The 18,688-nt window shown below is 38.2% G+C and overlaps 1 protein-coding gene across 9 annotated transcripts in view; it reads right to left on the reverse strand.

The window, feature by feature from the left end:
- Positions 1-892: 892 nt before the first annotated feature.
- The window catches only part of ZNF711 (zinc finger protein 711), a 45,851-nt gene continuing 28,055 nt past the window's right edge, over positions 893-18,688 (reverse strand). For 7 of the 9 annotated variants that reach the window (XM_040614097.1, XM_040614101.1, XM_040614100.1 and 4 more), the window contains 7 exons: positions 17,345-17,875; positions 9,722-9,880; positions 7,124-7,270; positions 6,381-6,518; positions 4,932-4,979; positions 4,208-4,351; positions 893-3,740 (listed from right to left, as the gene is read on the reverse strand). In XM_040614097.1, coding sequence (XP_040470031.1) covers positions 2,563-3,740; positions 4,208-4,351; positions 4,932-4,979; positions 6,381-6,518; positions 7,124-7,270; positions 9,722-9,880; positions 17,345-17,875 — 2,345 coding nt within the window. In that variant the 3' untranslated portion in view covers positions 893-2,562. Of the gene's footprint in view, positions 3,741-4,207; positions 4,352-4,931; positions 4,980-6,380; positions 6,519-7,123; positions 7,271-9,721; positions 9,881-13,390; positions 13,479-13,579; positions 13,877-17,344; positions 17,876-18,688 lie in introns of those variants that run through there. The other 2 variants (XM_040614106.1, XM_040614105.1) reach the window with 2 other exon arrangements.

An 18,688-nucleotide genomic window follows, 5' to 3' on the forward strand; every position in this document is an offset into this window, starting at 1 on the left:
GCAATGTGGGACTAAGTCCTTCTACAAAGTTGGCTACAGAAAATGATTAAAATACTCAAGTACCTGATTATTCCATCCATCCATAAGGTGGAAAAATGAGCCAGCATGGACATGTGCTTTGTCACAGAGTCAGAATCATCATCTTCGGTCTGCTATGAAGAAACTCCTTCAGTCTATGTATTCAACATAACGTCCAGGAATAAAGCATTAAAATTGTCAAAAAGCCACAACTCTGATCTCAAGATTTTCTTGGAATCCTACGGCCTCCTCCTTTGATTGCTGGACATACAAAAAGAAGTAGCGTAAACAAAAACCAGATGAATACATTCATGTCTGCATCATTTCTGGGGTTTAATACACCACCGATGAATTCACTGGCTAAAATAAAAGCCCGTGGAAATCCTCGATGGAAGAGTTCATTTAATATCACACTCTCTTCTTAAAAGTTTTTAATCTATTACTGTCGTCATAATTCAAGTATTCTAAAAAGAAAGGGAAATTAAAGACAGCAGTATTTTTAGCATTTCATTTTGCAAGCTGCTCTTATTACACAGATAGAAAGACAAAACCTACCTGGCTTTTCCCAAAATATGTGAGAAGTTTTATGCTCTACCTTTACTTAAGGGAAAGAATTTCAAAGGAATGTCAGTGTCACATTTGGTAACTGTTTCAGAAACACGCTCAAATCCATTACCTGTAACTTTAAAGGGTTAGTCAAGTAAAACAGCAGTACCTTCCCCTCAACAGTCTGATAAACATACCTCAGGTAACCTGCTTACTGGAAGTGTTGCTACACATTAATTACTGAATAACGTAATTAAAAATACCAGGCAAATTTACACAGAATGAGACATTCCTAAACACCATAAATGAAAAGCAAACTCCAAAAAAATTGGAGTGCAAGAGATGCGTTTTATTGTATGCCCGTTACGATGAGTAACACATTTAGAAATAATAATCCCACATAACAGTGACAATCTTATTTTACAGCGTGTACATCATTTTTTACAGCCACATAAAACACGTATTTTTCTAAGAGATTTCCCAAATTTAACTTTCTGAAGTTTAGAAATATAAAAAAAATTTATTCTCAAGGAACTGATTCTCATCTGGTGCAAAAACAAAATATGAACATTATCTGAAACACAAAGCCACAATATAGCATGAAGTTACAATTTCTCATGTGAACAGCTGTGTGCAAACATGAAGCAACTAAAAAAGTAAAAAATACACATTATATGCATAACATTTATGAACAGGTTTTTCATTAAATAGCCCTAGACCAGCTTGTTATATTAAGCGCCATTTGATTTGCAGCATGCTAACACAAAGCATTGTTTAAAGGGATGCATATTTTAAATGTATACACTGTAAACTGAAGATCCACCTCCAAACTCTAGTGGCAGCGTATTTTTCTGGTTAAATACTGCATATATACTTTCTTACAGATTGAAAATGCATGTTTATAGTATCGTATAGAATTTTTTTAAAGAATTGATTAAAAGGTGCAATTTTATGTCTATATTGAAAATTTCATATTAGCAGGTAGGACAGTAACAGTCACACCTGTTAAGAACACTGCCCTAAAGAACTTCTAAGTACTTTGAAATTTAATTAAAAAACCCTACATTTTCAACTTTAATTTTTTAGAGAAGACTTTAAAGTAGCGAGAAAAAAAATCAAGTGTTGAGTCACAACACTATGAGCTGCATCCATTTCATCCTTAAAAAAAAGTCAAATTCAAAGTTAATTTTGTTATATGTGCCATACTGAACAACATTCAACTGCAGTTTCAGATAAAAAAGGGAAATTATATACATACACATCTTTAACCCTAGCACCAGAACACCACCTTTGAGACCATAACATAATGCTGTATTTTAAACATCATTTCCTGCAATAAAATAGGTTAGCAGCTTTGAAAACCATTAAAGAAAATTGCTTGTTGGACCTAAACTAATAACGGAAACGAGAAAGTTCCCCAATGAAATGTTTAAAAAGGAAATAAAATAAAATAAAATAAAATCCCTCCCTCCCCCAATTTGACCAGTTCTGGAATTTAATTTCTAGGCACGATTTTAAAATGTTATGATCAAGTGACTGACTAATACTCTCCTTTAAAAACTGCACAAGAAGTTAAGACTCGGTTGCCTTTGCAAACAATTTGTAAATAACCCCACCATGTATCTGAACTGTTTTCATATTGGAGACAAATGCTGTTACTGACAAAATGGATAACACAGTCATCTTTGTTTTGTCTTCTATCACTTAACAATATGTAATACTACTAATTTGAAGACATTCATCCATCTTTCTGCAAATTTAAGACATTCATCCATCCTTCTGCATTCTGTAGTGCTCTTTAGGTTCTGATAAGCAACAATCATAGGGCTATGAGATCCCCTGTCAACCCTAATACTTTTAAGACTTTTAATACAAAGAATGTAAAGTTATGATTTAATATCAAGCTTTGAAACCAGGAGAAACAGTTCATGAGATATTTTTTTTTTCCCCAATTAGCGCATCACAGTTTCTAAATTGCTTCCTTCTTGAGATCATATATTACATTATGGCCTCTTTGTGGTGCCTCATTATATGCTGATTTTTTTCAGATGGTCTACGGAATCCCTTTTTGCAATACTCACACCTATGGGGATAGTCTTTTGTGTGTATTGATATTACATGTCGTTTAAAGCCTGACGCATCCGTAGTGCTATATTCGCAATACTGGCATTGATAAACTTTTCTTCCACTGTGGGTCTTCATGTGCTTCTTAAGTTCATTTTGCTGCCTAAATCCTCTTTTACATCTTTTGCATTTAAAAGGCAGGTCCTTGGTGTGAACTGAGAGGATATGCCCACTAAGTACAAAAGGATCTGATGTTTTAAAGTCACAGTGTCTACACTGATGTATCTTTTTACCTTTATGGGTTTCACTATGCTTTTTGAGCTCGGATGGACGATGGAAGCCTTTTTCACATACCTCGCATTTGTGGGGAAAATCCTTTGTGTGCACTGAAATAATGTGTCGCTTCAGGTCACTTGAATTGGTGCTCTTATGGTCACAATGTGGACACTGATGAGTCTTATGCCCTTGAAACAATTCTGTGTGCTGCTGCAGTTCCTTCTCATCTGTAAACGCCTGGGGACAGTGCTCACATTTAAAGGGCAGATCAGTCCCGTGTTTGGTTTTGATGTGAGTTTTCAGATTGGACTGATCAGCACACCTGAAGACACAGTGCTGACACTGGTATGGCTTTTCCCCAGTGTGGGTCCTCATATGCTTTTTCAGCTCTGATGGGTGACGGAATCCTTTCCCACACTCCACACACACATGAGGGAAGTTCTTACTATGAACTGCAAGCAGATGCCTATTGAGTAGTCCCTGCTCTGCAGTTTCATAGTCACAGTATTTGCACTTGTGTAGCTTAGGCTCCTTGTCCCTCAGTATTAGTTTATTAGAACTCAACGGGCTTGCTTCTCTGTATCTTCTCGTATATTCTGTAAACTCATGGGTTTTATCAACTTTATTTATAAGTTTATGGCTTTCCAGATGATTGTGGAAACTTACTTTTTTGTTAGTTGTAAAGTCACAGTCTGTACACTGGTATTTCTTCTTAATCATATGATCTGGATGATTCTTCATATGCCTTTTCAAGAATCCTCTGGATTTAAATTTTTTCCCACAAATATGACAAGGGTAAACTGTTAAGGGCTGTCCATCAGGACCTATTATAACAGCTGTTTTTAAACAAACAAAAACAAGTTATGAAGGAAACAAATTTACTGATTAAGAAGCTTTAAATCAGCCAACTGCTGTTCAGATTCATGCACTTACACTTGCAGCAGACAAGAGAATGGTTCAGTAGTTTAAAAACAAGCAATCCACAGCACCTATCGTTTATATAGTTTTGTTTTAGAAACTGCTCGAACAGACCAGTAATATCGTATGTGCAGCAAGTATCTCCACGATTACTTTTTAATAGCTTGCAAAATTCTAACAAATTGCATCAGCCCTAAGTGTATTGACTCTGAATAGCAAAAAATATTAATCTTCTACACACAGAATTGGAGGGGGGAAGGACACAGGAAATATGCAAAACATCATTTATATTTTTTAATTCTGCTCAGCTTTAAAAAAAAAAAAAAGGAATAGTACAGGAGTAAGTGCCACTCCATGACAATACGCATAGCCATACAGTGTTTACCTGTTTGCCATTGCCTGGCCTCTCCTCTCCTCCTTTTCTTGGTTTTTTGTTTTAGCACTCTATTAGTGCTAATGCTATCACAAATCTGCAGGTATTGTGTTGCATTACCGTTTTTGTTTTCTAATCGTGTATCCAAGTTATTTCCTAGAAACAAAAATTAGACACCATAAAAAACCTTAAACAACTTTTTTCTTTGGGACTGATGACTGGAATTGCACAGCAGCATATCTACTTTTTTTTAAAAAAATACTGCCCATTCCTCTACAATGAACATATATATTAAAAAAAAGAAAAGAGTACCACTATAAAGCACTATCTATGTTTGCTGGCAGAAGCCAGTAATATTTTTTAAACACTGATTAACTTTCAAATGTATTCCTTGATTTCTCATACTTTCAAGACCTTAATTTCTTCTGAGTTATGCTGGTTGTTTCCTTTTGTTTAACTTGGGTTAATTTCTTAACAACTGCATTATCTCTTTTCTGACTACAGAACTATATTAAAAACCTGGCAGATCCTCCCAACTTCCCCACCCACTCTGAAGTCCTACAACACACCTAGAATTGTTTTCATTTCAAAATAGTAGAGAAAGACTGTAGAGTCCTTCAGCCTATACTTTATGGGTAATTTCCTGCATTGCCTGATCAGGAGAATTGACATGTTTGTATTTTCCAAGCCAGCAAGTTAGTTTAACGCGGTACCAAGGACAGTTACATGCTCTTACCTGCCGCTTGACCATCTTCGTATCTTCTGGGTAGCCTTCTTTCGTCTCCTGCAGAAAATGGTATTTTAGTCGTTATAAATTATTTTTTTTTTTAAAGACGATGCCTTTGCAAGTCTGATAATGAAAGAAAACTAACTTTAAGGCTTAACTCTATCCAAACTGAGACATGCGGTTCAGAATCAGTTCAGTGTTTTGTAATTATGAGCCCCAGGAAATAAAATCACATCTCTGTAAACAGTTAACATCCACTAAAGCTGTCTTTGCATGCTTACCATGCTGACTGCCTTTCCTGCTTTTCATAATTACTATGCTTGTTTCTGCACACTTTTAACCTCATACATAACCTCTCCAGAAACAAGGTTATCTGAAATGTACCATTTGTTCTTGGGATCAAAGTACTTTATCTTTCTGGAGTAGAACTAGGCTGATTAAGACGACTTTATCAGCTGCTCAGCACTCATCTGTATGAGGCACTACAAAGTTCTGGGAGATGCAGAAGTAACACCTTAAAAGTGTATTCCTCATTTTGGATTAAAGCGTTTACTGCTACGTACCAAGTCTCTGTGGTTCTAAACCACTTTATCAGCCCAACTACTGAGCTCACAAGTACCACACCAACGGGTTTTAACTGATTACCTTGGTCACTTAATTATAACATGAACCATGGATGACCTGATACTCTCCTAACAAACATTTAGTATGCCAAAATCCGAGAAAAGAATACAAAGTAAAAGAACATTCAGAATTTGCAGTATGTCCTGATAAGACACTTCTGCTATTCGAAGCATGGCTGCAGAGAACAAATTACCTTTTTTCTTTTTGTTTCTAACCTGAAGGACTAACAGGCTTAGAACAGGTATATAAACTGAAATTACAAGGAATATGTTTACCCATTTATTCCTACTTTTAAAAAGTTTTTTCCCCTTCCTCCTAGCTGATGTAAAATACTTAAGGTTGTTGTTCTTTTTATAAGCTCTTCCAAGAGCCAGATTAACCAATCACTGAAACCCACACATTTGGTGCATCTGAGTCAGAATCAGGAACAGTATAAATTTTCTCCTAACAGCTTTCCTTTCTATTTCATAAACTCAACATACAGCAATCCATTCATTATATGCAAGACAATCAACTACTAAAGTCATCCATAACATGTTCGACAGGCTACCACTGGAAAAAAAAAAATCAATGTAAAAATGGAACTGTTCTTCATACTTAACTGCAAAAAACCTAAGGACCTTATGTGTAAAAACGTCATGAATGACGTCAAAACATTTTTTCACATCATTTCATCAACTCCACTAACTGACACTGCTAAGAGATCAGAAGAATCTGTTTCCAAACCCTTAGAACAAGGCGAGAGACTATCACATTTGCACGGAGATTCTGAAAGGTAGATTAGGGAGAAAATAACGGAAAGGATTTTTAGAAAATAAGCATACAGCTTCCTACCGTAAGCAGCAGCCCAAGCAACAGGGACAAAAGTTTTATTCACGCCAGAGTCTTCAAGCTGTGTGTCTGGTAGTGATGTAGCTTCTTCTTCACCTACAATAACTTCCATATAAACTTCATCTGCTATTTCAGCACAGCCTGGATTAAAGGAGAAAAACACATTTTTAATTTTATTCTGCTCATCCTATATTTTCCTTCATTTAATTTGCTCCCACTCTGATTGATACCCGTTATAAATTACTTTTCTTCCTTTGGCATTTAGAGTCACCCATTCCCTTACGGGATCATTGTTTATTCAGACATTCCTTAAAGAGAGAAAACACGTATCAATAAATATAAATCCAAGACATATATCAACATAAATTCAAATATACAAACTTATAAACTTGTAACTGATGACATTTATTTGCCACTTTGCCAGAAAGCTGATTAAACAAGGCAATTCACAGTAGGAAAACAGAAAAATGAGAAATTTGACTAACCTCATTAACTGCATCCATGGACATGTTAAATTTAATATAAATAATGAAATGATTGCATACAGTATGCACAAAGTGCATTTATCCACATCAATTAAAAAAATAATTATAGCCTGCTTTTTATTTTTAGTGAAGATGAGCTTAGTTTTCTACTACTTCAGGCTGAAGAATCCTTCAGAAAAATTAAAAAAGTCCTTGAGAATGATGTTTTATATTGTTGTACAAAACAGCATGAGAAACAAAAATGTTTCTTATTATGCTTACTAATATCTTCATCTTCCTGAGAAGAGTCCTTAACAGCCATGTAAACCATTTTTTCTCGCTGCATTCTACCAACACCTCCTTGATCAATTACTCCAGCTACAGAATGTCCGTTGTGAAAGTCACTCTCTGTGACAATTTCTGTCCCACCTTTAACAAAAAGAAGTTACACACATTAAATAAATAAGAAAGCCACTGTCAAGATTAATTTCAGTATTTTTCCCTTATTTACAACAAAGCTATTTCATAAAACTCCAATTAAATGTTTTTACATCCATGTCTGTCATAAGATCATGCAAATTTGATACTCTGCAGCAGGTAAAGACAAAGTCTCTCAGCGTGTCCTGATAAATTCAAGACTGAACAACCACTACCCAGGAAGGATCACGAGCCTTTTATGCATGCTAGCAGTGACCTCAGGTGTGAGTGGTGACATGCCCATGCCCATGCCCACCAAAACAGTGACTGTAATTCTCACCTTGTAATTCTCACACACAGCCTTTACATTCTCCCTTGACATGTGAACAGCTTATTCTTACCCCTCTTCCCCTTCCAAAACACTATTTCGTCACCTTGCAAAAAATGATTTTTAGGTAATTCTCCCCACAAAGATTCTAATGTGTATGTCCCAGGCTCGTGACACGGGATTAAGTAGTAACTTACACTGGCATCATACTTCTCAAACCGTGACGGTGCTAATGCTGCTGCCAATTACGTCAACAAGAACAATCTTGTCTCGAAAGACAGACTAGCAGGGATGTAAGGTGCTGCACCAAGTCCCCGGATACAACGCAATCTGAAGAGTAAGAGGCAGAAGGAAGGAAACAAGACCTGCCCACACGGTCCTGCTCGGGGTGACTGACAAGCTTTGGCCCCCTGACTGCTTGGACAACCGTCAGGGGGCCAAAGAGCAAGATCCAACCTGGAACTTGATATTGATGCTTGAGTCTGAGAGAGGCGGCAGATAAATATTTATGTGCATAGTCTTCCACATATCTCAGGGACTGAACGGGGAGTAGAGAAGCTGCAGGTAACGGCAGAGCAAGCCAACACCTGGTACACCTTATTTACTCTTATTTAGTAGTTCTGTAATAAATAGTCCTTATTTACTACTACAAATGGTCCCAATGAAAGATACTCAGCTAAGTGGTTGAGTCCAAATTAATTCTTCCTGCTGCTGCATTAGCAGTCTGTCCCTTGAGACTCACAAGCCATCCCCAAGCAAGAAACTGGGCCTGGTGATTCAGGTAGGCACTTGCAGATGACACGAATGCTGCAACAGATAAGGAATGACAAGATGCTGCTTCTCTAGATCCTTTGTCCATGGTCTTGGGTATTCATGCTAAATGCACATGGTCTTCATAACCTTCTTCTCACACTTGAAAGGAATTAAGGATCAAATACTGGAAATCCCTGGGCCTTACAGAAATACTCACTAACCTTTAGCCAAATCAGACACTGTCTATTCCAAACAGGATAGCAACACGTGTAAAGTTACTTTGGCGACCTTGTGACGGACTTTACGAACAGGCTTCAAAATCTACGCTGCATCATCTTGCAGAAGATACCAAGCAACTCGTAAGACAGTTTTAACTAATCCTGAACCTACCCTGGCAGTGCAAACCGAAGACAACGGCCCTATTAGCCAGCAGTCTGGTCACTCCTGGAACAATCCTCTTCTGCCATTAACTTGAGCTGAAAAGATGACTTGTGTCTCAAGAGCAGAAAAATGAAGGTATCATACAGCCAGAAATTTCATGAAGTAGCAGTTCAAGCTACTTGAAAAAAGGCATCAGGACTGTTACTAATTGGAGGACTTTGCTGATCTAATCCATAGCTCTATTTAAAGTTGAGACTTTCACAGCATAGCCAGGCCAATGCTACCGGTCCGTGGGAGGTGAATTCCCCTCTCAACTCCAGGAAGAACAGAATCAGGCTGGTTTGCGCTGTGAATGGGGCATGCCCTGTGAATGGTGCTGGGGCTCCAAGCCAGCTATGTTCCAGTGAGGCAGTTTCAGTACCTAAATACAAATGGTAACATGGAACCAAAGGTTTCAGCTCAGAGGACAAATGGCAGGGGAACGCTGCTTTTACAAGTCACGAACAACAGAACACGGGTTACCTGCATATCTGCATGCAAAGCACCTGGACGTGCTGGGTCTATCCTTTGTGAAAGAGAACTGCAGAGCAGTTCTGAGTTTCCTAGTTAGGTTTGGACATGACTGCATGCCTAAAGCCCCAGCAGTCTTCCCCTCCCTGTATCAAGGCCAAAAACCGTCCAATGAAAGGAATCTACTCTAGAGGGTTTTCTGTGCTGACACACAGTCTTACAAGCATCAGAGAAAAGCAGCAGCTGAAAAACAGTGGCAGACACCCGACCACTTCTACATTTGGGCTTTGGCTGCCTGAAAATAAATCCTGCTAATCAAGAGAACCTGAGACCAATACACACCCAGTATTTAGTGCATACAGGCAGCCTCCACAAATGTCACAGTCTACGGAACATTCCAGTCAGTAGATTATATGAAATTAAGAACAAATAACAAGACGGCACTGAAATACTTCATACTACTGGAAGAATACATAAAATTTAAAAGGTACCTATTTCAACATCATCTTCAGCTTCAGCTTTAAATATGTATACTTTGATAACTTCTGAACCAAAACCATCATCTTTAGCAACATCATCATTTGTCACCTCGGTACTGATTTTCAAGGGAGTGCTTCCTATATGGTCCAATTTTTCTCCAACATCATCCACTGTAAAGAGAAGAGAACAATAATGAGGTTCAAACACATTTTTAAAAAGTCAGATTAATCAGTAGTATGATTTTCTCCAGTATTACCCCCATGCATAATAAAGGTTTGTATTCATAAATGACTTTTACAAAACAGTTAATCTCAAGATACTTAGAAGAGATTCCAGAAGTTCAGTACTCATTGTACTGCAACTCAGGACACAGCAACAATTACAGAATGAACAACACAAGAGGGAGCTTGTCATCAAAGAGAATGTGGTAATTGGTTGTGTCTGAAACTACTACACTTAGAAAGCAAAAATGTATCAAAATTAAGTAAAATTAAACACCTGTCAAAAATGTTTAAAATTAACCCAGAATTGCCTGTTACAGTCTAAGAGTTCCCAAAAGTTTCACTACTCTTAAGATACTGGTGACTAAAAATTAGTAGCTGTGTGAAGAGGGATGACTCAAGAGTATATTCCCAGTAAAAAAGGTGCACATCAGAAATTTGACTACACTTTCACTGTAAAAGGAACTGTGATTTTATCTACTTTATCACTTGAAAACATATACATTAATGAAAACTACTGTATAATATACAGCTGATTAAAAGATGCAGTGACAATAAATCCAAATACTACTATGTGAAACTGACTTCTCATCCTTTATGTATCCATCTTAATCACTCTGATTATTTGGTCCATATATTCAAAATGCTCATTTTACTTATACAACAAAAAGTACATTCGAACTATGAAAAATGCAGAATTAACACTATTTTGGTAAAAAGGGTATTCACATAGAAATCCATATATATATATATACACACACACACACCCCCCAAATTGCAAATACGGAGGCCACTAAACTAGGCTTCTTTCTGGCATACATACTGCCAACACACTTCTCTTGGTGGATAAAATTAGCTCCTGTGCAGATGGCCAACACAAACCTGTGCAATGCTTAACACCCACAGAAGTCCTCCAAATAAAGAGGAATTCCACAAAATGTAAACAAAATCTGAATTAAATACATTCCAGGGAAACAGCAATTTAATGCATACATAACATTAAAATAGGTGCATACTAGGTAAAAAAAAAATAATAATCGTGTTGAAATGACAGTAGCTTTTCATGACTAAGACCAGAGCCTACCCCACGCAGCCCCGAGGGCTGTGACGACTGGGGAAAGCCCGGCTTACCTTGGGATGGCTGCAGTGGTTCCCAGTCCCGCCCTAAGCCCCCTGCCCTCAGTGCAGCCATGGCTGCTCTTGAAGAGCTGCTTTTAACTGCCCCAGGCTACAGCCTGGTCTACCCAGCTACACTGGAGTTAGTTTAAGCTTTTCTGAATACTCTAGGCAGTTGTGTGAGGTGGTTCAGAACCTGCTAGAACAGGAGCAGATGCCTTCCCTGCAGCAGGGCAGGAATCCACCACAGCAATCCCAAACTAAGCCCTTCCCACTGACGGACAGGATTCCCCAGAAACACCTCTCTAACACGTAGCGCCTGTCACCCCCGCACTGAGGAACCTCATTCCCATTTCACAAATCCTGGACTGCACCAGAAGAGTATAGAAGTTATTGAGGACAGAACTAGACATAATGCAGGTAAGTACAAATAACTCTTTGATTTCATTTTGGAACCTCTGAAATGTATATATTTTGATGAAAATTAAACTGAAAATATTAAAAATGCTGTTTTAGCTGTTTCTTTTTGTAAATAAGAGATTAATTGCATTGCCCAAAGAATCCCAAACTTGGATCAGCAGAAAAAAACAATTTTCTCAGGAAAAGTTTGGTTGTTTTTTTTTAATTAAAAACATTCTAAATCTCTATTAAAATCGATGTCAGCAACATCAACACTTCGGTCTGTTAGTATCTGACATGTACTGCCTGGCATTCCCGTTAACTTGCAGCACAATAGGAACAGTCCGAGTATGAACAGCACAGATGAGAACGCCACAACAGAGAACCCGGCATATTCCTTTGACAAACTTAAAGTTTACCAGTGTTAGATTGTTAGTGTATCTTCATATCCAGTATGGGAGTTACTGCATCTGCTAACTGGTATTTTTTATGCTGACAGAATGGATTTAGAAGAGAGAATTATGCAACCTTTACTAACAGGATGAAGGGAAGATGCTAAAAGATACTTATCTCGGAAAAAGTACTTCCATACATTTACTGTGTTTGAATTTATTAAAGACCATTTTCTTTTCTGCATGGCTTTTAACGTTTATAGAAGTTTCTTATCCATATTCTTCAAAAGGATACACATATGTTTAATTTTACTACAATGAACATTTCCACTGTATCTGTAAGTCTCTGAAGGACAGAAAGTAACTAATAGTACATGGCAGGAGTGATTTTATATATATAGCTGTATGACTAGACATGCTACCAAAATGCAGAAAAAGAGTATTTAAAGACCAGGTGGAAGAATGCTCTTAATTGTAAGCTGTTACTATAATTTCAGAATTGGTAGGTGGTAGTAAAGTTATTTTCAAAACTGCAACTCAAGCAACACCAACTTTTTCTGACCTCAGAAATTTTATAAACATAATGCATTGTCAGTCTAACAAAGGAAATATTTCTGTACCGCAAGGTTCTTTAACAGCAGCAATATCCTATGAACAGTGGCATTATCACACATGTATGGTAACAAGCTTTCTTTACGGCAAAAATTCCCAAATAATATTGGGCGACCATGACTGCACACCACTATGTATCTGGTGAAATAACATAAGAAAAAAACCTCACAATTTTAGATAGTTGCCTTACTGGGACATCAGTTGCAATACAAGATTACTTAAAGATGACCAATTTTTTTCAATTTTCTAAGTATTTTTACCCCAAAATATGAAGTAAAATACATTGATATAGCATGTACACTCACGTGCTGTATTTTACCATTTCAAGTAAAGCCCCCCGATCTTCAACATGCTTTAAAAAACAGGGAGCCCTGTCTTAGAGGGGTCTTACAACATGATTTCTAAAATTAGTGGTTATTTGCACAGCATCAACCAACCTGTGTATTTTCAAAGATGTTCACTCTCTACAATTTAAGCTAAGGTAGTATCAGGAAGTCTGCGTATCCAGGGCCTCTGGAATCACTTTTTTAAAAACCACCAAACTGTAATATAACAAATTCTGAAAAATATAAACTGGACTGAGAAAATAATACTGATATAGACTGTCATTTTTAAGATGTTGCCTTGTGTTTCAAATACCGCAATAACAAACCACACTAAATTGGCAACTGCTATTGCTTAAATTGCTGTCTTATATGAAGTAAATTTCATGGTTTCAATCTATTTTTTAAACACATTTAGATAAGGGGGAAATAATCAACACAGCAGGGCATTGTAATCTCTGTCAAGTTCCAAAATATTAAGAATTCCTTAAAAAACAGATCATGAAAGTATTCTATTGTCTAAGTAATATGGCTTCAGTAACAGACTGCTAACCCTTCAGTGCTAAATTATCTGGTGACTTTTCCCAGTGATAGCTCTCAGGAACAAGAATGCTTACTTTATGTCAATGGCATATGAAAGTGTCTTTCAGATCTGACTCATCCACCAGAAACACTACATATTATTATCCCGTCACTTAAAATTAACTGAAAAAAACCAACAGAGAACCTTTATAAATATATGCTGAATCCTCCTGCATAAACAAGGTTTAAAGGAAAACTCAGCACACTTCCAATTTTAAACTTACCTTACTTTGCTGTTTTCAGGTGTGTGATGTCCAGATTCACCGTGGATTGCCAGCTCCCAATTCATATGATGCCTCAGCATGCACTAACGCTGGTGATATCACACCCACCATAGGAGCCCATAGGGATAACATGAGGGCAAGATAAGTCCTGTGGTTTTACAATTTTTCATATTTTTTAATGTCTGATATACTTATTTTATATCCCATAGGTTACAATATAGGAGTATTAATACTACAATGTTTAGCAGATTATGTAACACTGTACTGTAATACACTAAAAAGGAGGTGGTGGTGGAACAGTACCTTACCCCTAAAGGCCAGCTCCAGTGTTGCTCTTTGGTGGGTATGAGGTCACCAGCATAGTGCATGCAGGGCCAACACACGGATCGGGAGCTGGCAATCCGCTGTGGGTCTGAATATCGCAAACCTGAAAAACAAAAAAGGGTATGCTTTAAGCTACACGTGTGCTAACTCCTCCCTGGCACAGTGGGATGTACTGTTCTTAATCTTCCCATCTCAGTGTGAGACGGACTGGGTTCATGCTCACACCATATGCATTCATTTGCTATTAAATTTCCTCTTTAACCAGTCCCTTTTAAACAGGTATTCTGGAGATTCAGCACAAGGGATCATGCATATCCCGTGGCATACATTGTGAACGTATTAAAAAAAAGATTTCAAAGCTTTACGGTTGTAAGGCTGATTTTAAAAAGCTGAAACCATCTCCACTGAGAGAGCAGACTGGTGATGATGTTCCAGTGAAAATTTCTAATCACAAAATCATACACAGCTAGTTTACAGAACTATCAAAGACAAACTGATTATTTTCCAAATAGTATGTATGCAAAAATATAATTACAAGTAGAATATAAAGTATCTACATGGGAATGTCACCTCAAAATGGTGAAAAATCACCTTTCAGTATATTTCAAGTGGTAATTTTCAACAAGAGTAAGGTAAGTTAAAATTCCACACAGCTCAGCTTCACACCCTAAAATGTAGTATTTTACAAGTTCCCCAAACGTGTTCCACAGAACAGCTGGTAGTATTCCCTAAGGGCGTTATCTGGCATTCAATGCAAAGTCCCTCCTTTTTAGATGTTAAATTTCAGTAAAAGACAGCTAAGTGTTTTGAGATTCTTTACAACTATCATTTTGATGTGGTTTATGTTATAAAAAAAGTTCAAGTCATGTAGATACACCCTGAAAGAAATGTCATAAAATCAACCTTCTACAGTATTTTCTGAACATTTGACAATATAAAAATATAGGTAAATAAAAAAGGGGTTAAACAGTTATCTATTCTACACAACAGATTAATAAATGTAACAAATTCAAGGCTAATTTAAAAAGTTTTAAAAAAAACTACCAAAAAATGAACAACTGTGTAAGACTGATTCATTTCTGCAGAGAAAAAAATTTAGTAAGATACTTCATTGGGTCAGGCTGGTGTACCCAGCACAACCCAGCCTTGAAACAGCAGAGGCAAGAGATCTCATCCCTACCCACAGTCTGGACATGGGGATCGAGTGTCCCCTCAGTTTGCAGATGGCACCGAGTTGGGGGGGGTGGGGGGGGGGGGCTGACCTGCAGGGCCCGGCAGCTACACCCGTCCCCTGCGCCCGGCACTGGGGGCGCCCCGCGAACGCGGGGTTCAGGGCTGGGCCCCCGCTACAGGACAGACCCTGAGGGGCTGCAGCGTGTCCAGCGACGGGCACGGAGCTGGGGAAGGGGCTGCGGCACCGGCTGGGGGGGCTGGGGGGGCTCAGCCTGGAGAAACGGGGCTCGGGGGGGACCCCATGGCTCTGCGGCTGCCTGAGGGGGCTGGAGCCAGGGGGTCGGTCTCTTCCCCCAGGGAACCAGCGACAGGACAAGAGGGAACGGCCCCAGGCTGTGCCAGGGGAGGGTCAGGGGGGATCTCAGCAGAAATTCCTTCGCGGAAAGGGTGGCCGGGCAGGGGGACAGGCTGCCCAGGGACCGGGTGCTGTCACCGTCCCCGGGGGGGCTCCAAACCCCCGCAGGCGCCGTGCTTGGGGACACGGTTCAGCGGTGGGCTTGGCAGCGCTGGGTCAGGGGCCGGGCGGGGTGGCCTTAAAGGTCTTTTCCAACCTGAACGAGTCTATAATTTTATGACTGCCTTAATTTATCTAAAACAGTAACTTAAAATAAAATTCTAATTAATAATGTAGCTTCCAGCTGTGAATATTCAGACGTATCATGATTATACATATACAGAAATCTAACTGCTGAAAATCAGGTCTCACACTGGCTTCAAAACATTGCAAAAAGCCATTGGTAGGCTTGAGAACACCTGACAAAAATATGAATGTGTCAGACACAGTCGAGGTCATCAGGGAACTGTTACTTAAAAGTTTAAGATTCTCTGGTCTAAGTGCAGTGGTCATCATTATCAATCACACTTGGCTTAGAAGGAATTCCAAATTCCAAACGTGACTTTACTTACAATTAAAAGGTGCAGCTGGAAATACTGCAGTTACAGAATACAACTCACCATAAGTACTCTATCAGAAAGGAGGAATTTTTTCAGTGAAACAACTGACTGTAAAAATGGTGTTCCTTCATTCGCAAACACACGGGATTTTTTCTGTTATAGGTCTAATTTGCTTTCAGATTGAGGTTTTTTTTTATTCTTTTGCCAAAAAAACTTTTTTGACTTCCACTGCTGACATATGGCATTAGTCATGATAGAATGATAAAAAAACCCCATTGCTGTCCATCCTATACTGAACAAAAAATAAATAACAAAAAAAAATATTTTGCATAAGGGACATAAATACTACGAAATATGAAATCATTATGATCACTAATCAGTCATGTCCTCTGTCTTGACATTTTTAATAAAGGCAGCTTGCTGTGAACAGACTGACACTTCTGACACACTTGGCACTGCCATTTTTTTTAGCATATTGTTTCTGACTAAATAAAATCTGGTTTGACCTACTCACATTTCAGTAACTAATTTGGAGAAGTCAAAACTCTAAAATGAACTATCATACATTTTACCAACTTTGTGTAACAATAAAACCTCTTTATCTTGAGCGTAACTGAACCACTGAAGAAACAGAATACACCTTAGGTCCTTCCAGCAGCTCTCACTCCACAAGCGGTGTAGGGCCAGTCTCCTCAGAGCGGAGTGTGGTGTGAGAACTGCAATGGGCAGCCGCCCAGCGTCAGAGCCCACCAGTTAATGCACACAACCCCTTAAGGTCAAGTTCAGCCCAGAACAGCACAACATACAATAAAATGCCTACTGTAATTTTTAATACAACTAAACAAACAGTATTTTGTGGAAACTTAAGAGAAAACTTTACGAGTCAGCTATCTTAAAAAACTCCCTTCTTTGTTGGATTCTACTGCTTAAACCCAACACGTTATTTTGACACAAAACTACGTAACGTGGTTAAATACCTGTGTATTTAAAAAATAAAAAAATAAAGTATGACACTCAAAATACACAGAATGTTTAACTTTCCAATGTGTTTTTCTAAATTTTCAGAAACATCTAGTTTCAGAAATACACACATACTCACTCAACAGCATATCACTCTTTCTTGCTGTATCAGCAATAATGGACTTTACATCAAGAAAATCCAAATCCAGACACCAAGAATTAACTGGGTAATAGACTATTACTTGAGCGTTCCAGTAAAGAATGCAGCAAGAGTCCAGTTATAGTAACTTCTCCCCACCAGACCACTTCTACTTCAGATAATCTCCTGTTTATATCTACCTTTGTTTAACTTACAAGATATCATTAAGTAGTCTTCAGATGTACTCTTGCCATCATCATCATCTTCTGTTTTTATAGTCACTGTGGAGCCAGGAACAGTACCAGCTGCTTGAATGACTGCTTCAGAATCTGAGTTCGTTACAAGAACTTCTTCTGAAACCATTGTAGGTGAGTTGGCTCCTGATACAGAGTCTTGCACCACGTGCTCCAAATGTCCATCAGGACCCGTAACAAGGTCAGCCACAAACACCTGATCGGGAACTCTAACGGTTTCTGTTATTAGATCAGAAGTCAAAACATGATCACTGGTATCTAAAGCTTCTTCAATAGCAACATCGGCTTCCAAAACAGAATCAGGAACAATTACGCCTTCTGTCACAACATCAGTTTCAGTGATGATGTCAGGTCCTTGGACAACTTCAGCTGCTAAGCCATGATCAAGAGTTATTCCATCATCGGTAACAACATCAGAAACTAGGACAGCTTCAGGGACTGACACAACAATATGGTCTCCATCAATATGAGCAGTGCCAGCCATTCCAGCCACTATGAAACAATTACGAATGAGGAGAAAAATGTTAAAATCATTGCATTAGCAACTGGTTTACCTAAGGCATGGAATAACTGTATAGAGCACTTAAATGCAGATATACAAATCTATTACTTTTCAACAATCCACATTTTGCCTTTCACTTGACAAGGACTATCCAAAACAGCCTGTATTCTTTAAAATAGGAAAAACAAAACATGACACTTCTTTAAGACATAATGTAGAGTTTGCCCTTATTTGGGTTTTGCAATGCTGCTATGTTAAAACCTAGAGGCCAGTTTGCAATTTCATTTTTTTATAAATTTCAGTTAGAAAATATCTGATTACAGTTGCAATTTGAACCTTCACAGAATTCTTGCATGACACTGGAAGTGTGGTAACAATACATTAATTGCTGTTACGATAAAAGGACTCTCAGCCTTCAGACTACATGGGCCTTGACAAAAATAAATACTCAGTTGTATGCAGTATTTACAGTACAATTTCCAACAACTTGCCACATTGCAAGGAATGGCTAGGAGCAGAAATCTGTTTTCCACTAACAGACTTGACTGGCCAGTCACATTTGCAGACTACTTTTCTATACATGAAAGAGAATGCACAGTGAATCATTTTAACACACACATAAATAGCAATTTTAATCTTAATGATTACAACCAGAAAAAGGTTCTTATCAGAATGAAAAAAATAAATTATTCAGCATCATACTGCAAATGCCGTTATTTTGGTACACTCTGAGGGATATTAATTCACGTTAGAACAAAGACATGGTCATTTCCAATACCTGAGAAGGTCATCTCATCATAATG

The sequence above is a fragment of the Falco naumanni genome, chromosome 14 (genome assembly GCF_017639655.2).
Source record: "Falco naumanni isolate bFalNau1 chromosome 14, bFalNau1.pat, whole genome shotgun sequence".
NCBI lineage: Eukaryota > Metazoa > Chordata > Aves > Falconiformes > Falconidae > Falco > Falco naumanni.